Source organism: Pipistrellus hanaki, assembly GCF_964339955.1.
Source record: "Pipistrellus hanaki genome assembly, chromosome: 11".
NCBI classification, from domain to species: domain Eukaryota; kingdom Metazoa; phylum Chordata; class Mammalia; order Chiroptera; family Vespertilionidae; genus Pipistrellus; species Pipistrellus hanaki.
In genome coordinates this window covers 44353505-44375575 of record NC_140513.1, presented here as the reverse complement: position 1 = coordinate 44375575, position 22071 = coordinate 44353505, and the positions used below count along the sequence as shown (strand labels likewise).

General features: G+C 36.3%; 1 protein-coding gene across 2 annotated transcripts; it reads right to left on the bottom strand.

Moving 5' to 3' along the window:
- Positions 1-317: 317 nt before the first annotated feature.
- On the bottom strand, positions 318-20237 carry CD274 (CD274 molecule). 2 transcript variants are annotated; one of them, XM_084899597.1, is made up of 7 exons: positions 20000-20237; positions 16178-16243; positions 14390-14731; positions 7590-7874; positions 5714-5818; positions 4042-4101; positions 318-3018 (listed from the first exon to the last, which is right to left on the bottom strand). In XM_084899597.1, exons 2-7 carry the CDS (start codon positions 16227-16229, stop codon positions 2996-2998), a joined length of 867 nt encoding a protein of 288 aa, XP_084755723.1. In that variant the 5' UTR covers positions 16230-16243; positions 20000-20237; the 3' UTR covers positions 318-2995. The 2 variants fall into 2 exon arrangements, with proteins under 2 accessions (XP_084755723.1, XP_084755724.1); XM_084899598.1 differs by lacking the exon at positions 20000-20237 and adding an exon at positions 17604-17755.
- Positions 20238-22071: the final 1834 nt, after the last annotated feature.

The window sequence follows — 22071 nt, the reverse complement described above, 5'->3', positions numbered from 1 at the left end:
CTTTACCACTCCTTCTCTTCCACTTTCCCACCCTCAACTCTTCAATTTGGATGGCAAAATTTTCACAATTTTTTTATTCTCCTAAAAGAAGTTACTTAGTGACAGAGAATAAAAATTTTCAACATATTCTTTTAAAAATATTTTTTTTGATATTTTTCATTATGCAGGACTCAAGAGTATGCTGTGTAGACATAGAAGCTATGACAAAAAAAGAATTAGGAAGATGGCTGAAGATCTTTCAAGTAACTGTCTCCACTGGGATGCTAAATTAGGAGTGGTTTTTATAAGACATGTAGAAAAAAATGGTCATGCTAGTGTACTGGAAACACAATAAACAAGAATGTTTTATTAAATTAATGCAGGTGTATACAGTAACAATCAAGTGCAGAATTATGTATCACTTCTGCCTAAGTCATTTATAACAAAACACAAGACAAAGGGCTAAAGTGCTTTATAAATCTAACACCATGAAGGCATTAAGACTTAGGAATGGAGTGAATAGACTGGATCCTTGCTTGTACATCACACAAACAAGGGATATTGTACAAATGAACATGTGCAAAAAGATAAGAGAAGACATTTTGTTGGAGATCCTGTTTCTTCAGTTTTGACATGTGAAAAAGCAAAGAAGGTTTTCCTTGTCATCAATCCAGATAAATGGTTAAAAGGGAAGGAATACTCTGGGAGCTTCTGAGAAGGCATCTGAATTTCAACATCTTTGGAAAGCAAGATCTTAAGAGGCCTCTGTAGTGATGAAAACTGGCAGGACTCAAGGGTTTAAGCATAACTCATGGGTCTTTATCGGTACAGATGAGGGTCTAGGGTCAAGATACTCTACTGGAATTTCCCAAAAGAACATAAAATTTTGCAAGTACAATATTAAAGTCAAGTTTATACTCAACAGAGAACAGGAGAAAACAAACAGAATTACAAGTTGCAGACATGATTCTGTCACACAGAATTATTAATAAAGCCATCCTTTAGGACTAAATTGACCCAGATAGAGAGACCATAGGTCCCCTTTTGAGAAAGACAAATCCCTGTTCAGTCATAAAGCAAGTGTTCAATGAATTGCTGGTTGTCTAAATGTAGACGTGGTACCTATTTAACATGTACTAAGTCATGTGAAAGATACTAAGAGGCTATAGAAAAGGTGCTCTAGAAACTAACAAGACATAGTGTCTGACCTCTGGGAACTTTATATTTGTCCCATTGCTACATATAAAATAATACATTAAATAAAAATAGCAAAGTGTACAGCAGGCATGTAATATGTTACCACACATGTGAAAAAGAGGAAGAAAGAAAAATATATGAGATACAATAGGTCTTTGGGTTACATTCCTACTGTGAGACGAAATGTGATTTTCGCCGTAAGTCGGAACCCTCCTACATAAGCACCTATGTCACTCACATGGAGCACAGACACAGCAGTAATAAAGTGAAACAGTAAAAAACATTGAAAAGAAATAGAACAATTCCTGACTTTTACTTGTGGTAAATAAATAATAAAACACAAAAAGCACACATGTACATGCATCGAAATGACGGGATGAAAGATGGCGATGTAACCATGAAACAATGTATGTCGAGTCTGATGTAACCCGAGGACTGTCCGTATATATATATATGTATTTCCACAAACATTCATAGAATATCTTCAGAAGCATAATAAACAAAAGGCAAGAGTTTTTGCTTTTAGAAAGGCAACCTGGATGATACAAGGATGGAGTGGAGACCTTTTAATGTTTCCTAGTTGAATTCCTGCATTTTGAATCATGGAAAGGTCTAAGTTAAAAATTCAACTGCATTTAAATAAAAAAGAACTGTTAAATAATACCAGACACTATATAAATAAGCATCAGGTTGCATGACAAAGCAAATAAATGAGAGGTAAATATAATGATAGAAAATAAATTCAAAAGTTATTTTCTACAGTTTTTAAAAACTTGACATCTTAAAAACATAACAAATATTGATATTGTGTCACAAACTAAAATTGTTTTGATTGTTAAAGTATTTTCAGTTGTCCAGGAACACACTGACTGGCCACCAAAAGTACCCCCTCCTTTTGGCAGCATATCTAGACTTTCTCCCTCTCACTGTCATTCTCCTCCAACACCTTATTCTATGACACTGCACGAAGTGTAATAATACATTTTCCTACCATTCTTCCCACTATGCTATGAGCTCCTTTAGGGGAAGTACTTTATTTTGCTCACATCTGTAGACTCATTGCCTGGCATAGCGATTGGCATGCAAAGGCATTTCCTAAATGTTTGCTGAATGAATTAATTAGCAGCAGTAAATTATATTCTAAAAGGACAGAGGGTGGTAGTCCGGGAAATCTGAGGTCTGCTATTTACTACTCCCTCATCCTATACAAACCAATGGTTTGTTCATGTGCTTCCTACATAACAATAATTATAGATACAAAGCACCTAAAAAATACTATACATTTTCTTGGACACATACAAGTGATTAAGCAGGAAGTTTAGTTTGGTGACAATATATCTTCCAAAGAAAATCATTCACAACCACATTCACACGACAAGACCCCACAAACTCAAAATAAATAGAAGTCACTCATATTTAAATACTGTTACGACACCAGCACTCTCAGTCACACAGAAGACAAATCAAGACACTGATTGAAGACACTTCTATAGGAACTGACCAATAAATCAGGGAATCTCAACTTGTTTTCCTAGGAAGAGCGATGGACAATTTGCGTGGAGGCTCATCATTCAGAAGTTTCCTTTCTCCCTTCCATAGGCACTGATGAGTCTCCCCGTCACTCTGAAGTATCAAGGTTTCTTTTCTTCTCTGTTCTCCTCTTCTTTTCCAGCTTCCATTTTCAGTGCTTGAGCCTTTTGAGCCCTACATCGCCTGCAGCTTATCAGCCTACTGCACATCTCCGGTCATGCTCAGCTCCGACAAATGCAAACCATAGGCTGAGAATCCCTGCTTTAAGACCAGAAGTTTCAATGTTGGATTACGTCTCCTCAAACTGTGTAGCTGGAGAGCAATAATGAGAAATATTTTATGTTTGCTAGATGTTTGCAAGAAGGTAAAGAAGCAGAGTATATTTTTGCTCAAATACCTTTACTTGATAAAGGGTGACAAACCATCCCAGTTTGTCCCAGACTGTCCTGATTTTAAAACTGAGAGTTCCCTGACCTGAGAAACCTTTAGTCTTGAGAAAACTGGATGGTTGGTCACCCTAGGATGACCCAAACAACATTCACTAATTAGCTTTATACTCAAAGGAAGTCATATAACAAAACCTGCCTGAGCTTGTCCAATCTGAAAAGATTACTTTAAAGTTGGGCTTCTTATGAAGTTTTGTTTCTAAATATATTAAAGCAAATTGAAAACATAATTTCTCTTAATAGAGTTGGGTGAGATCTTACTGTCCTTTTATAAATATAGACATTTGTGGCAAATGGAATCAAGCAGATAGGCCAAGAGTAAGATTCTATGGTCAAGCTAATGGGCCTCAAAGCCTAATTTTTGTCATTTATCAGCTGTATGTTTTGGTGCAATTTACATGATCTTCTTGGCCCTGTATTTTCAAATATAAAGTGGAGATAATCCTAGTATTCATCTCCTTCATTTGAGGAGTTGGAGGGAATTAAAGGAGATACTAACACAGTTCCTGACATACAACTTTTACTGATCGATCTATCTACATAAGTCAACTTGGTCCTCTTCCAGGGAGAATTTAGGATGCAAAGTAATAGAAACCTAGCAGGGAGAAACTGCCTGCCACCCCAGCTCAAGCCTCTTCCCCCTCCACCCCTAACACACACACAGAGCTGCTCCTCATTTTTTACTCTCCAGGCCATCTCTAAACCTTCTCAGACTGGGGGGGAGATAAGTTCTTATATTAGAGTTGTGAGGCAAAAAGAAGCTACCAGTTCCAACAGCTAGCATTCTTTAAAATGAAGAGAAATTATGGCTGATAGATTCCTCCTTGTTATTACTTTAGCTTTTTGTTTCCCTTTTCTTCAATTTCTCAATCCCTGCTAATATTCTTACCATTTTGTTTCTTTGAGTTCATGTCTCGGGTGACACATTTTTCCACATCCGGCATTCTCACTTGAAAAAAAAAAAATAATTTTTATTTCCACAAAACACAATTCTACATCCCACACAGTGACTGAAGTTTAAATTCCAGGTTCCCACAAAACATTTTTAATCCCTAGACTTCCTTATTCCAGAGGTCTCAATCCCTGAGGTTATTTCAATAGTTTAGGGCTTTTGCTCTTAGATTTTCTTTATAAGTATATACTTTTATTTTCCATTCTTCCCTCAGAGATGGACCAAACCTTTAGGTACCTTATCACAAACTGGTTTTCTAGTCATTTCTAATACCAATTAATAATTTCCATAGGAAAATATTCAAAATGCAGGTTGGTAATAGTCACTTCCTTGGACAAATCAATTCCATCTCAGGATCTTCCAATCATTGAAACTTGGTCTTTATATTCTGGCTGTCTGTGTTCTGTTAAGCATTTAGTATTTAGTCTTTAGGATCATCAACCTCCCCTCCCTCAATTACACTACTTTCCCACATCCCCTCTTAAAGGGTTGTGGTAATTTTTCAACAACTACTGAAATTCCCTTCCATTTTCTGCTTCCTTATTGACAACAGATAACTCCATGCAAACTACCATGTGTCCTTTAGTATACTTCTCAAAGAATTGGAGAAATGCTTTCTCTGAGTCATCTTAAAATGGGAAGAAATTATTTGAATAGGCTCATTTTCCTGCATTTCAATTGTTGCCGTAAGTAAACAGAGAGATAAGCACATTCAAATTATTTAGAAAATTGCATAACCAGCAAAATACTCTTGGTAAAAGTATCATAGCTCTACAGAAGAAACTATTTTTATAACTTAGGCTCTAAGTTATAAAAATAGTCTTAGGGTATCCAGAAACCAGCTCAATATAATAGTGAAACTAATATAAGACTCAAATTAGTGAAACTAATATAAGACTCAAATAGTGAAACTAATGTAAGACTCAAATTCAACTAAAACCAACAGGTATTTTTGCTTTTTCTCTCTTCTAAGTTATTAGTTATTAGTTATTAGTTATTTCCATAACAGAAAGAAACTGCATGATGATGGTCTTTTTTAACCTCTTTAACCTCTATTCTCTCCTGCTCTCCTACCCCTCACTTCTTAGTCTTTATATTCCATTTGCCACATGGATCTTCACTCAGCAATTCTGCTCAGTATCACTGTAATTGCTATTAAACAGCAGAATGTCTTTGTGCCACCTTGCAAAGGCAAGTCAGGTTCCTCTGCAGTCATGATCCAACTATCACTCCCTCAGAAATGCTCCTAAAGTGTGCATTGCTGCCCTCCAATGCTGGTGATGCTGCTAGATAGGAGAATGAACAGGGATAGAGGAAGAGGTGCTATACAGGTTCCCATGGTGGCATAGCTAACATCTACTTTGCATAATTGAAAACAAGCCCTGAAAGAAAAGGCTAATAGGAAGGCAGCATTTTATAAATCCATGTTTCCTGGTGGGGGTACTGCAAGCATTTGGGATAGGACTGTTCCCTGTTACGTGGGACTGCCCTGCACATTACAGCAGGTTAAGCATCCTTGGCTCTGCCTACTATGTACCATTGCGACAACATTAGCACCCCATACATTTCCCCACATCCCCAGTGAAGACCCTTTCAATAAAGGAAATACCGTCTTTTTGTAAACAGAAGACTACTGCCAGGACTACAAGTAACAACAGGATGGCTCCCGGAATTGCCCAGCGAATCCTCTCATGTCTTGGAATTGTAGGTGGTTCTGAAAATCAAAACACAACAAAAATAGATGGGAAGGCGTCAACAGAATAATTATCCTTGAAAATGACTGAGATTAGCTTTAGGTTAATTTTCAAAAGTTCCTTGCCAGTGAGTGCCTGGAATGGTGAGAATACCTCGAATATGAAAGTGAGAGCAGCATGGAAAAATAGAGTCAGCCCAGGCTTTGGAAAGATGAATGTGGGGTTAAATTCTGCTGCCACTCACTAGCTTTGACATATCTGACAAGCCCTTTAACCAGATGGAAACAATAAGGCTGTTTGTAAAGTGCTTAGCACAGTACCACAATGGGTGGCTGCTCAATCCTAAATGGCAGCCTTATTTTACTTTCTCTAGTATGCTTTAATATCGAAGTTAACATCCTAATATACATGGAACATGAAGGCCAACTAGCACTGCCAAAGAATGTTCACCTCCCTATATCTGTGGTCATGATCGGGGACCAATTTTTATCTTTTCTTTTTCCACAGTTTGAATCTGGAGACATCTAATCAGTAGTGCCTCTCACCAATCTCCCAATCTCTCTGCCTGTGGTCCCATGCAGGAAGAAAAGGTGGTCCCATGACACATGAGGTTCAGAGACTGCTAACCTCCCACCATTAGCCATGATCCCTGACTATCGAGTTCAAGTTTTAAAGCCACATCAGCAGTCAGCCTTCATCTACTAGTAGCTTACAGTCTATAAAGCCTGCTCATATCTATTTTGAGTCTCAAAATAAGTTTATGAGTTAGGCATGCCAGGTATTAAAAAAATCCTCAGGTTACAGATGAGGAAACAGACGCCAAACAGTTCAGTTATTCTAAGTTATTCCACAAATAATCTGTCATAAAACAGCTGTTAAATGGCAGGAAACCACTAATGCAGCTCCTACCAAAGTGATTCATGTCCAGTAAGAGCATCTCTTCTATTATCTAAACATTTTTTTTTTTGGGGGGGGGGGGGGGCTGGATTATATTTTCCTATTGCTTGACTTTTCTACCCATTTTTTTTAAAAAAAGTTTGTTTTCTCTGAAATACCTAAAGCTTTACTGCCAACGTCTAGTGGAGGAGAGAGTGGTAAAAAGTGCTACTTAGAATACCTCTGATTTTATTTAACATCATGCTCGTCCACCATACTTTTTCTATAGGTTTGAGCCTGTCACCAGACAGTTCCCTGCTTTATCCACTTTACCCACTTCTGGAGGGTAGGGGTATTAAAAAAAACAAAATAGCTCAATCTATGCAGGTAGAAGTCTAAAATCATTGTCATACACTATAGCTCAAGTAATCCCATGATAATTTTGCCCAACAGGTTATAACCGTATGAGAAAAATGAGGCCTATAGAAGTTGAGTAACTTGCCCAGGGACACACAGCCTTTAGCCCTATGCACTAAGCAGACTGCTCTGAGCTGAGATGTCATAGATTACCTTGAGGGAGGCAAATCGCCTCAATTGAGTATTCTTCTCAGGTGCTCTCTTGGGTCCCTCAGCCACAACAGCATTTTTGCATGGATGAGATTGCCTGTTTTTTTTTAATCTGTTTCCTAAAGAATAGGAACTGTCTTATTCTTCTAAGAGCTTCCAATGCTTTGCTAAATTCAATAAATATTTGTTGATATATAAATATTCAATAAATATAGCAATATGACTTGGGTGAATGGAGATGAGGAAGCAGGCTGCATATTCATTCAACAAACAGGCATGAGCAGGCATCATGCTTGGTGCCAGGGGATAGCACTAGGCACATTTTAATTGAGACTTTCAAAATATTACCTGGGATGACCAATTCAGATGTACTGTTTTCCTCAAAACCTGATCTCCGAAAAGTGCAGTAGAAAATCTCATTAGCTGTTGTGTTGACTCTAAGTGTGCTGGTCACATTGAGAAGTTTCTCATCCCTCTCAGAACTCGTGATGGTGGTTTTGCCATTCAGGACTCGGTGGTCACTGCTTGTCCAGGTGACTTCAGCCTCAGGATAACCCTCAGCCTGACATGTTAGTTCATGTTCAGAGGTGTCCAGATCCACAGAAATTCTTTGGTTGATTTTGCCGTATGGGGCTAGGTCATGAGCAGAAAGAAAAGTCAGGGCTTTCACTTAGCACAGAACTAGAAGTGTGGCTTGGTGTTGTCCACATTAGAAAGCATATAAATCCAGGCTGGTTCTCATAAAAATCAACTTAATGTTAAGATGTCTCAGCAGTGGGGAACTGCTAGTTCTGCCTAAACTCTTCTATTCATACTTGGGCCAAGTTTGGACTTAAAGGAACAATTATCTTGCTATAAATAACATATTGCTATTTTCATTGAACTCAAAGTAAATATATAGATTAATTTTAAAAGAAATGTTATTTTTAAAACAGAGTCTTTCTATCCAAATATAAAATGTCTGTCCACTTACTCAAGTCTTCATATGTTCCTCAGTAAAATTTTAAAGTTTTTACATAGAGCACATTTCTTCTTAAATTTATTTCTGGATATTTTGTTTTTGTTATTATAATGCACTCTTTATAAACATGAATCTCTCTGCTTCTTAGGCTACTGAATAAACAAAAACTCTGTTTTTGATGTGCCATTCACTTTTCAACTTTAGGTTCATGTTCAGAAATTAGGTATGAAAATAGTATGATGTCATTATAAAAATTGACACAAGTTCCCAGATAAAAAATTTCTAAATCTTAGTTTTTAAAAATATATATTTTATTTTACAATAGTTTTAGATTTATGAAAAGTTGCAAAGATAGTGCAGAATTCCTGCATACTTCTCCCCCAGGCTCTCTCATTCTTAACATCTTACTTCACTAAGGTACATTTCTTATAACTAAGGAAACAACATTATTTAGTTAATAGTAATACATAACTATTAATTAAACTTCACAATTTATTCCATTTCACTAGTTTTTCCCTAATGTCTTTTTTTCTGTTCTGATCTCATCCAGAATACCATATTAGAGTACTTATTTTTTGAAACTTTTTTAATGCTGGCTATTTTCACAAGTCATAAATAACTATACATAAGGAAGAAAGTTTGATTAAGTTTTAGAGAATTTGTTAGGGACACTTTTAGGATTAAGATACCCAGTGTATTATTATTTAGTGAATTAATATCACCTAATATCTTTATTAATGTTTATTCATTACAACCATGTTAACGTGTTATTTTTCTGTGGGTATAATCTTTATCTTACTCCTATAATACTTAAGTGTAACCACTACTGGTCCACCTAGAGAGCCTTAGCTCTCTGTTCCTTTAATGAAATCCTAACAATGGCTTTGTGATATATTTGCAGAGATTTAATATAGCCAGGAACAAATAAAACTGGAATAATGATGTGATATTTTTGTCCTTTTAATCAATAAAACCACAAATGAAAACATTAAAAATCAACATAATCATAACTAGAAAGCAATTAAATATGGTTTTCCTAAGTACTTGAGTCCTCAACCTCAAATTTGTTGTATTTAAGAATTATTGAACCGAAACCGGTTTGGCTCAGTGGATAGAGTGTCAGCCTGTGGACTGAAAGGTCCCAGGTTCCATGGGCATGTACCTTGGTTGCAGGCACATCCCCAGTAGGGGGTGTGCAAGAGGCAGCTGATCGATGATTCTCTATCATCGATGTTTCTAACTCTCTATCCCTCTCTCTTCCTCTCTGTAAAAAACCAATAAAATATATTTAAAAAAAAGATTATGTAAATTTTAAAAAAATAATTATTGAAAAAACAAATCCACTGATTATACTTCATGAAATAACATTACCATAACAGGGTCTAGTTCATATAGGCATAGCTTGATTTCTGGGCAATTAAAATTTCAAGTCTAAAATCACAGTTAATGGTAAAGCATTAAAGATAAAATGTTTGCTTGTTTACTCTTCCATTATCATTTTTAATGGTCCAATAACGGGGAGAATGTCATTTCATGCCTAGGCATATGTATAAATGTGGCACAATAAATGAGTGCATGCATTATACTCAATGATTAAATATCCATTACTTTAGTCTCTAAAGTGGGGCACATGTATTGGGGTATAGAAAGAAAATATTAAAACTTCTACTTAGATGCATCTTTATTATAACAATTAAGAAACAACCTAAGCTTAAGAAGCTTTACTGATTGACACTGGGCCTCACTTTGTGTGCCACATGAGGGTCTTGTGGGGAGAGAGGAGTTTTATAATACCAAAGAAAGGACAGTGACTTGTTTGGGCTTATTATAGATGTTCAGATTCTCTTATCTAATTTTAACTAAACTACTCTGCTTATAAAAGTAAACAACTAATTTAAAAGTTTCCCACAAAAAAACTGAGGAATGACTAATAATTCAAGCACAGACATAAAGGAAATGTCAGGAGTGACACTTTTTACCATCACTTTATAAAGTTAAAACAGTAAGTACCTGACAATTCAATTCAGTACAGTAATTGAATCTGACAAGATACTGGTTAAAATAAAATCTCAAGGCTGTCAAGACCATCTACCTTTGCTAATGATGAATATCATCTAAGATACAGTATGCCTTAAAATATTAGCAAATGATAGTGAAGCAACATAATTACCAAGAAACTGAAAATATTACTTATTGAATTTTATTGCATCTGTTTAAAATTCTATTTTTGTACATTATATAATACATAATGTATTAATTTGAACCATGTGAAATTGGTGATGTTTAAAATGTCACTTTTTTATTATATAACCTATGTAATAGCATAATATATTCCCTATACTACACACACACACACATGCACACGCACATACATGTGTTAGTTTAACATGCTTTACTGATGGAATAGATAATAAAAAACATAGGCAGATCCTGGTTTATTAGATTAGAGCATGCATGGGCTAATGCAATGGTCACATCAAGACCAAGGAAAGCTTATGGCACAAAGTTTTGAAGTCAACACACAACTCGATACACAGTCCGGAGGTATAAATACAGGCAGTAAAACCTGGTTGGTAAGGGCACACATATCAGAGCCAGATTGCTTGAATTTAAAACCTGGCTTCACCACTTAATAGCTGAGTGAACTTGGGCAAATTACTTAATTTCTTTGGAACTCAGTTTCCTTGTCCATAAAATAAGATGGCACATCATTGAATCTAAGATGCCATTACTGCTCTGGCTGGTGTGCTCAGTAGTTATAGCCTCCCCACACAAACATGCACACTAAAAGGTAGCAGGTTTGATTCCTGGTCAAGGACATGTACCTGGGTTGCAAGTTTGATACCTGGCCTGGCTGGAATGGCACGTGCAAGAGGCAACCAATCAATGTGTCTCTCTCACATCAATGTTTCTCTCTCTCTTTCCCTCCCTCCCTCCTTCCCTTCCACTCTATCTAAACTCAATGGAAAAATATCTCTAGGTAAGGATTAACAAACAAAACAAAACAAAACAAAACAAAACAAAACAAAAAAAGAGATGTCATCATTGACAGACACCCTCAGATTCACAGATATAAAAATGTAAAAAAAATATGCATCTTATGCATGATGAAGTCCCTACTCTATAGAGTTGAGGACTAAATGAGTTAATTTAGGCCAAGTGTTTGGGTCAGGGCCTGGCACCTAATAAGAACTACATTAGTATTAATTACTGCTGTTACTATTAGTAGTAGAACTCCTCCTCTTACTACTATCATTTAAGTGAACTCATTTGAAAGTATGGTCTTGGAAATAAATTCTCATACATCCAAACCTGCTCATGTTTCAAAATGTTTACGGTTATCCTATTTGAGGTAATATTTCATTCATTCATTCAACAAACATTTTTTCTTGTGTGCTCCTGTCACACTACTTCCCTCATATGCCAAATCTAGGGATGTAGCAATGAACAAAGCATCAAAATCTCTACCTTTGTGGAGCATCTATTCTAAAAAGAGGAGACAGACAATAAATAAAATAGATTCACTTAAATGATATGCCACATGATAGATTAGATGGGAGAATAAATGCTATAGAGAAAACTTTAAAAGGGCTGGTTGGTAAATTTGGAGGAGAGATGATGGGGAATAACAACAATTAACCCTGGGTCCACAGGAACAAATTAGCTTTATCAGGTTAACATGCAATATTTGTTCTTTCAGTTGCCCAATCCCAATTAGGTCTTGAAAGTATAAAAGGCCATTTCATTTTCCTTGCTATTAGATTCAATAGTTAAAGAAAAACAACAGTTTAAATTGCAAGTCAGGTGCCTGAAAATCTGGTATTTAAACAAAAAAACACGAAGGAGGCCCTAACATCCACACCTAAAGTGATAATAACAATGGAGTTAATCCAAAACTTCAGTTTCTGATTTCAGTTTTGAAATGCCTCACGTCTGAAAGGCCATGGTAAGTAAACTCCCTGTGGGGAAGCTGTGTACCACATGTTTGCAGTGATGGGAAGAGAAGCCTGATAGAATTACTGTGAAATCATTTGCATATGGAGATGACTCAGGAGCTCTACTTCTTTGAATTATGTAGCTCAAGAAACCTGGAGATCAAACTTCTCTTGGTGATTCAGCCTTAGCTGAAATTGGTAGCTGGCTTTCAATGCAGCTCAATTTAGTCCCCCAAACTACAATATGACAAGATGGTTGGGGAGTAGGATGTCAATTTAGTAATTTATAACACAAAATAGAATAGTCAAATCAGATATTAGTCATCTACAGTATTCCACCAGGGGCTTTGCCTTGGAAAAACTATCAGACCCATAGATTTCCTATTGTGTCAAATGTGTCAAACCATAGGAGAGGAAAATGTAGCTCCACAGGAGACGTATAGAGTTCAGGTGACCTGGAAGAACACCTTTCTCACTGCAGGGACAGCTGTCCCACTCTGCATAGGACCTGCAGGCTAATGAGAGACTTATACTCTATATTTCTACTTGACTGCTAGGCTTATGCTCTTCTTCTGAACCCCAGATACCTGGCTGTTTATAGGATGATGTTTTAATAATTTTTTTCATGCATTGAAACACAGTAAAGTGTGTGATATTTGCTGAAGAACTAAAAAAAAGTTAAAAATCCCATTTGGAATCCCACTAATCTATTTTCATGAATATCACTGTTCTGGAGAAGCATATGGTAAAATACAATGAATATTTAACCTACTTCACAACACAAGTGGCATTTTCTTGACAACAATAGCATTAATTGAGCCAGAATCAGAGACCCAGTAATATACCATAAAACAGGTGCATTTCTAATTCATATATAATTTTGATTTTGATTTTGAGATGACCAGTTATCCCTTTATGATAAATTCAAACTTTTTCTACTTATTGACCTTTAGATTAATTGTAGTTATCATAGGAATGGAAATACCAAGAGATGATGATTTAATTCTAGTCACATTAAAAGGTGGGGGGAAAAAAGTAGGCACATAATTTCAAAACTGTAAGTAAATAGGGCAGATTTCAGCTTAATACCAGAAAGTAATTTCAATAATTATGGGAAGTATGTGAGCAGAAGACCCTTTGGGGGAATTTCTGTTCCTTGGGAGTTTGGGTTAGCTGCTCTTGCCTGGGATCATTTCACCTCTCAATTCTAGGAATCTTAACTGTGAAAGCAGAGGTGTTTTCCTTTACCCAAACTTTGAACCCAGGTGACCTGATGACATATCTGTGGTTCAGAACTCAGGGATTTGTCATTCACAGTTTGTTTTAATACTCCAAGATAATGCTGTATAGGTTTTTCAAGATGAATGCCCAGTGAGCATAATTTATACCATCACTAAGGGAGAATAGTTTTCTCTATTTCTGATATAACTATATTTTGCCTTCATAAATTGATTTCAATTATTTTAAAATGTGAACCTTATAGCAAAATTTGTTTTTAACATTTGTTTTAGTTGAGTATGCTATAGAGAAGTTCAAAGGAAGGAAAATGCTGGCAGATCTAATAAAATAAAAATAGTAGTTGAATTTTTTTAAAAAGCCTAGAGGAAACACATAAATAGTGGTTACCGGGTTATCTCTGCATGTCATGGAAGATGGTGGCGAAGGGTGGAGAGACACTTTTGTAATTCATTTTATTTCCTTCCATAGTATGTATTACTTTTATTATAATAGCAAAGTAAAGACTGACAATTTATTTTAGGAAAACTGAATATTCTATGGAACATGCTCTGTCATGTTTGGCTGTGAATCTCTAGGGACTGTCAAGTAGGAGGGTCTCAAGAAATGCTCATTGGGCCCTGGCCAGTGTGACTCAGCTGGTTGGAGTGTCATGCAGTACACCAAAGGGTTTTTGGTTCCATTCTCGGTCAGAACACACTGAAAATGGTGTGTTGATTCCTGGAGGGGGTGTATATGGCAGGCAATCAATTGATATTTCTCTCATACATTGATGTTTCTATCTTCTATCTCTATCTCTCTCCATTCCCCTCTCTCTAAAATCAGTAAAACATGTAATTGGGTGAAAATTAAAAAGGGAAAAGAAATGCTCATTGGACAGGTGTGTGAATGAATGAATGAATGAATGAACAGATTGCTACTGTGGAGAATAAGAGTGGACTTCCAAGAATGAAAAGTTCTCATCACTGATATTATTTTAATGAAGGTTGGGCCTCTTTACTTATAATAATTCTTACCATTGACTTTCAAAGTAATCCGCTTGTAGTCGGCGCCACCATAGCTGATCAAGCAATAGTAAACCCCGGCATCCTGCAGTTTCACATCAGTGATCTGAAGTGCAGCCTTTCCTAAAGAGAGCTTGTCTTTCAATAGATGGGCCCTTTGACTGTAGCTACTGTGTTGAACTTTCAGGTCTTCCTGCCCATTTACAAATTGAATAACTTTCTTTTCTCCCATTTCCCAGTAAACAACTAATGCCAATAGGTTTAATGGCGTGGTTACTGGGAATTCGCATTCCATTGTCACATTGCTGCCATACTCTGCCACATATAAGTCCTTGGTGACTGTGATAGTAAATGCTGAAAAGAAAAATAACCAATCTTCAGAACATGGAAAATTCCTTAAAATTTTTACATAATGAGCACATAGGTTACAAACATTTTACTTAGTCATTTATGTGATGATTACGTAAAACGACTTAAAGTACGTATTTTATTTGGTGGGTTTGAAGCGCATTTTGGGATGCTATATTTCATCTTTGAGATAAAAATAATAAAATTAGCTAAACAAGTTGCCCCAAATTTCATAAACATACATTACTATGGAAATACTATTTGGTAATGGGGTACTTAAATCTGAAGACTTTGTCTCATGTGGACATCCCCAGAATGTCCTTTTACTGGACACATATCTGCTTTCTGCGTAGTCTGAATGGCAGATTCTAACACAGTCATGCACTGGAGATACATTCCTCGAAATGCATTGTTAGGTGATTCTGCTGTTGTGCAAATACCATATAGTGCACTTACTCATACCTATATGGTATAGCCTACTACATACCTAGGCTATCTGATATAGCATATTGCTCCTATGCTACAAGCTTGTATGACATTTTACTGTATATAACATGACATTAAATCAAGCACAAAAGAAAATAATGCAATCAAAAGATGTAAACACAGGATGTATGAGGCTGCTGTTGGCCTACCATGGCATAATGTTTAGAAACAAACCTTTCTTTATAAGCAGAAAGAGTATTCTAAAATAACCACAAAAAGTATAGCATAGTAAATACATAAACCAGTAACAGTCATTTATTATAAATATCAAGTATTATGTACTCTACATAATTGTATGTGCTCTACTTTTATATGATTAGCAGTAGAGTAGGTGTGTTTATACCAATCTCACCACACACAAATGAGTAATGCATTGTACTGTGACATTATGATGGCTACAAAGTTACTAGGTGATAGGAATTTTTCAGTTTCATTATAATCCTAAGGGACCACTGTCTTACATACAGTCCATCAATGACCAAATCATCTTTAAGCATCACATTACTGTAGTCCTAACTCTTGAACAGTTGTCTGGCCTGAGGTGTGTGAGTCTGAAGATTTGGGGATGGTCTTAAGATAATGCTAGTTCTGTTGTTTGCCTGACACTTTCCAAAATTTTTCCTTAGAATATACTCTTCAGGGAAGAGCACATAACCAAGCAAGGTGGATAAAATAATCCTTTTGTTGTTTAAAACACACATAGACTATTTTCCCATATATTTTCAGTAAATATACCTGAGAAATGAACAATGCATAATGGATAATGAGTTAATTTTGGTTTTTGGTTTGTCCGTGTTGCCTGAATCCTTGTCCAATGATATGAGATTATGAAATACATTTATGAAATAAAGAAGGAAAAATAGAATGTCACTCTATTAAAAATTATATGTATTTAAATTTATTTTTGTCTTTAACTTACGGTTAAAATATTTAAACTATATGACAAATCCTTATTTGGTGTCTTACCTTTCAACAAATGACAGTAGGCCACGAGTGTAAAACTAGTAAGTATCCTCATTTTTCTGAAATGACCTAATTATAGAAAACACAAGAAGGAAACTGCTTTACTCAATAATTAAATACCCAGACATTATGAGACTTGGCAGTTCTAACTGGAATAGTCTTCAGATAATCAGACAATGACTGATTTGTAAGGTAGAAATGCAGCAGGGAATTTAGAAATACCGTCACTTAACATCCGCAAGCCATTTGAAGCCAAATTTTAAGAAAAGCTACTGTAATGAGGATTTTAAAATTTAATTACAAGCCTCGCAAAAAACACACACACACACACACAAAAAAAAAAAAACAAACGAAAAAACAAAAACAAACAAAAAACTAATGTACACTTAAAAGAAGCCAAGAAGACAATATTGCACCAAAATACCCTCCATTATTTCATGTGTGATTTTCGGTAGTATAACATATCTAGAAATCTAAACCTGCCCTGTGCAAATCAAAGCTAGGAGAATCTTATTTCAATATCATCCCACCTCTCAATGCTTCTTTTCTTCCCCTTCTCCCTCTAGCAGCTGAATACTATCATCATTTCCTTTAATTAACTATTCAAGCCTTCCACACCACTACTCCAACCATGCCAGCTCTCCCCCAGGCGCCATACTTCAAAAATCTCTTCTGCTTTTCATTTATTCTAGATAATAAATCCTATCCGCGCAATAAATTGATTCCAGTAGTAGCAGGGAAAGTGAAAAGTAGAAACAGTTGGATTTGCCTAATTCATACTAAGATGTAAATGTCTTACAGCCACTCTTTGAGGAGTATTTGCCTAGAGGCTATTCTTTATGTTGTCTTTCTGCTTGAAATTCTCCCAATTCTTTCTCAGCAAACACTGACTGAGAAGCTCCTCTGTGCCTGGCACTATTTTAGGCACTGTGGATATATCAGTGAACAGAAAAGGAAACTTACTCCCCTCTTGGAGCTTATATTCGAGAAGATTTGTAATGGATTTTATCCCAGCTGTTTATTTAATAAAATAGTTTCTCTATGGTGTTATATATACATTTATACACATTGAGAAGAAAGTCAGTTTTCCTCTTAGGGTGTCTTTGACTTCTGCATATGTATAAAAACTCACAAATGACTACTAATCTATGTGACACACATATAAGGCAAAAGATTAATATATAGATAGCTCCTAAAAATCAGAAAGAAATAAAAATCAACAGGAAAATGAACAAAACGTTCCAACATACAGTTCAGAGGATAAGAAATGATATTTAAACAAAAGAATGCAAAATCTCACCAATTTTTAAAAAGCATAAAATTAAAACCTAAGATAACATTTTCCACTTATTAGCTTGAGCAAAATTACAAAGATTCCTAATGTTTAGTGTTTGAAGTAGAGAAGTAGTATCAACCTCTGAAAACTCACCCCATTAACAGATCAAGAGAGTTGATCTGTAATATTTTAGGATATGAACCTCTCACCCTCTATTGGTAGGAAGAAATATGAAGTTATGTAACCTTTCTATGGAAGGCAATTTTAAACATTAAAAATTTAAATGTGTATGTCATATTAGCTTTCCTTTCCTCTTCTAGAAATATATCTTATAAAAACAAAAACACATACATATAAGAAGATATGTAAAGGGAATAGCATTGCTAATATTAGCTTAAAACTGGGAATACTCTATAATCTAAGTGGTCAAATAAATTTAGTCATACAATGTAACATATTAAGGACAGAATTAAGTACATGTACATGTATTGATTGTGCAGAGATGTAAAAAATAAGTTGCAGAACAGTAGAAGTTTCCTTAAAAATCTGTGTGCATGTGTTTAAACATAGATATCTAGAATAAGTCATATCAAGTTGCTGACAATGATTATCTCCAGGAGTGAAATTAGAGGAAGGACAGGTTGGTTTTCACTTCTCTAAAAACCTATACAATCCTTCATGTTCATATACATATACAAAAAGGGTAAAATAAAATGAGTCATTGTTTTCTTGCTAGTGTGAGGTGCATAATTCTTATTTCTCTCCTTACCATTTGCACTGTAGATGGGAAAGAGATGGCATTCAGACCTTGAGAACATAAAGGCTGTTGAAATGAAGCTGCTGTATGATAACTATCTGACTGTCCTTCCTTGGGCCAGAGTTGATATACTACAATTATGATATACAAATGCACTAGTGTAAACAAAAAATGCACTTATTGGGCAAAAGAAAACTTAAGATTCCAAGCAAAGAACCATTGAATAAATCAGAAGGACACTATATATACTCATGGATTTCAACTAAATTTTGTCAATGAGTGTCTGAAGTCCTAGAGAAGAACTGATGTGCTCCAAGACCAAGGAAATGTGAACTAGAGGATAAATAATGATTCATTCAGGATGGGGAAGCAGGTTTGTCCCTGGGAGAATCCAGAATAATACTATGGAACTGATACTACTTCTCTACCTTCCATGGCAGATTGGATAGGAGGAAGAGATAGGGAAAGAATTCAAGCTTTATTTCTCAAAAGTAGGAGTATAGAATGACATATGTTGGTTTAGGGTTTCCTTTGATTTTTACCCAATGTATATTAACTATGATTTAATTTTTAAAAATTCTTAGAATTTGATAATGTATTTCTACATGAACTGAAAACTCACCCCATTAACAGATCAAGAGAGTTGATCAGTAGCCTTCCCTTCAGTGACCCTGAGACACGCTTGTACATTTCCCAGGTCTTGCTTTAATCCCCGCCCCTCTGTCTATCTATAGTGTTCTTTATGACTATACACTAATTGTTGTCCTATAACCTCTACTACCTTCTTCCACTGAAAATAGCTATTTTTTTCCTTCAAAGTGTCATTAGTTTTTTAAAATCTGCTAGCAACTGTCAGTGTGAACTGGCACAATCTTTCTGGAAGGCAATTTTCATTTCATTTATTTACTATTGAATTTATTGGGGAGACATTAGTTAATAAAATTATATTGTTTCAGGTATATAATTCTACAATACACCATCTGTATATTATATTGTGTGTTCACCACCCCAGGTCACTGTAACTATAAATAATCTTTTGCCCAACACGGGTTATTTCTGTTTGGTTATCCAGCACCATGGAATATAGCCACTTAAAGAAAAATCACATTTACAAGGCTATTTAATCCATAGAAAATCATCCAGTTTGTCTATATATTTATTTTAGGTGCAAAAAACCAAGATGGAACAATGGTACTTGAAGTACTCCCTGTGTTGTAAAACAAACCCAAACTATTCTTGACATAAGCCACAGTCAGTGTGTCTAAGAAATGTTTTAACTCACCCTCTTCTTCCCCCTTTCTTCCTCCTTCAGGACTTCTTTTAAGTCCTCAGAGCAAATAGGGCAAATAACTCAGGTTCCAGTATCCTGGGTCTTACCACAGGAAAGGACCATAGGGAGATGTTGCAGATGTGCTGACTTATCCACAGAACACTGCTAGCGAGTGGCTGAGGATGGATTTCCAGCCCAGACATTTTCAAATAGACCCTCTACCAACCTCAGGACCATATATCTATGAACTCACAGAAAGATATATTTACAAGATTGACATTAAGCATAACTGGATCCTGCCTAGGGACAGGCCAAATGTATTACCTGTTCTTATTAACCTTGACAATTGGCTCTATTGCCCACCCCTATCCTCACCCCCACCCCCACCCATCCAGCTTTCCTTTTCCCTTCTCGCTTCAGCTCAAATAAAGGAGACCATAGACCATGCATTTTAAAAATGCCAAGCGAGATGGCCAGAGATTCTGGCCAGTGGGCCACTCGCGGAGACAGCACGCTCCCTACCTGCCGCGGGCGCTGCACCAGGCGCTGTGCCAGGGACTGCCTGTCAGGAGCCGAGCCAGGGACTGCCAGTCGAACTTGCTTGCGAGGGCGGCACGGTAAGAACTTGCGGAGGGCGGCACATTAAAGGTTCTCTGGGCGGAAGGGTGGAGTCTCCGCCCTCTGCTGCAGAAGAGTTACGCTGGACTTCAGTCAGCCAGGGCTTTCTCAACAGCTAAAAGTAAACTAGCCAGTCCTTTTTTGGAAATATATTCGCGTGAAACCAAAAATGAAACTTACCACTGAGGTTTCCCATAAATCAGCTTTTAAAATAGAAAGCTTCCAATGTTTAATCCAATGTTTTTTAAAAAATGTATAAAACAAATCGAAGCCTGAAATCATCGCAAACGTTCCGTTGGTTTCCGCTTCAGAATCCAGGCACTTTAAATTCTGCTATCAGGTTGCCCCCTTTCGACAAAAAAGCTTTTACAAGAAAACAGAACAACTTGACATAGTTCTGCAACATACAGAAAGTGAGAGATCAGGCCAACATGACTTTGGTTTTTATTCTAGAAAGTGGGTGTGTGTGTATAATGGGAAATAAATTTTTAAATTTTGTATTGTGATACTTCCTTAGAGTTCCTCGACATAATGAAACTTCAATTGCTTCGTCATTAAAAGAATTTCCCATCATGACTTATAATGTGTAAGAATGCTCTGGGATCACTGCTATCTTGCTATTCAGGTTGGGGGAGCATGTTCTAGGTGAGGCTAAGAAGTTTCTTCTGATAACTGATCTGGTAACAACTGATCAGATGAGCCCAAGGTAACCATATGACTCGCACAGAGAGTGGTGACATAATTTACTCAAGCATTCACCCCCTTAGACTTTTAGGTGTTTGCCGCTCTTTCTCCTTCCCTTCTCACACCTTTCTTTCTTTATAAACTTTGTAGTTTTTAAATTGATATACTGAACTCTTCATGGTTTGCTTTTCCTACTTACATTTTAAATGCATTTCAAAACACTGTATAATGAATGAATATTGAGATGTCCATTAGCTTGGTTATGGCATTTCCTTCCCATGTAAGAACTTTCACATTCTCAGAATAGCACATATATATTTTTATCTTAGAAAACTACTGAGAATTATATTGCCTTAAAAATCTGGTGGGGAGCCATGGCCAGTGGCTCAGTTGGTTGGAGCATGGTCCTACACACCAAAAGGTTGTGATCCCCAGTCATTCCCTTTCCCCTTCCCGCCACACACCCCTTCCTCTTTCTCTAAAAAAATCAATAAACATACCTTCCATGAGGATTTTAAAAAATCTGGTGGGGAAATGTGAAATTCTCTTTAGCCTTAATAAAATTGAAATAGACTTGGAGATTAAGCTCAAAATGCTCCCTCTTGCAAATCTCTTGTCGAGGCCACGTAGTGGAATAATGCAGTGTTTTCCCAAATTTAGTTCCTCTGATATTTTCTATTTAATGTTTCTTTAAATGACCATCAAGACCCTAAAACATATATTTCATGACCTGCTAGTGTGGTCATGCCTATCAAGTCAGAAAAAAAACCAACTCTAGGGTCACCTACCACTAGTGGAGAAGTCTTGGGCAAATAATTTATTGAGTATTCAGGATTAAGTAATCTTCTGTTACATAGCCTCTATGACCTATGAATGATTTTTAAAACTGGGCAGGGAGCCCTGGGCTGGTAGCTCAGTTAATTAGAGTGTCGTCCTGATAGGTCCTCCAAGGGTGTAGGTAGGGCACAAATAAGAATCAACCAATGAATGCATAAATAAGTGGTACAACAAATTGATGTTTCTCTCTCAATAAATTAAAAAAACACACACACACATAAAATTGTGTGTGTGAGGGGGGGTGTTTAGTTTGCTTTTTAAGACCACATTCCTTTATTTTCTTTTTAATATTTTTGTTGATTTCAGAGAGGAAAGAAGAGGAAGAGATAGATAGTAACATCAATGATGAGAGACATTCATTGATTAGCTGCCTCCTGCACGCCCTCCAATGGGGATCGAGCCCACAACCCAGGCATGTTTTCTGACCAGGAATAGAATCTGTGACCTCCTGGTTT

What these genes read in the sequence shown, in the direction of transcription:
- CD274 (XM_084899597.1), bottom strand. Translation starts at nt 16,229, where the DNA reads ATGAGGATACTTACTAGTTTTACACTCGTGGCCTACTGTCATTTGTTG. An exon ending in ATCTGAATTGGTCATCCCAG is followed by an intron (nt 5,819 to 7,589) that starts GTAATATTTTGA and finishes TTTGATTTTCAG; the next exon opens with AACCACCTACAATTCCAAGA. An exon ending in CTTCTGTTTACAAAAAGACG is followed by an intron (nt 4,102 to 5,713) that starts GTATTTCCTTTA and finishes TTTTTTTTCAAG; the next exon opens with TGAGAATGCCGGATGTGGAA.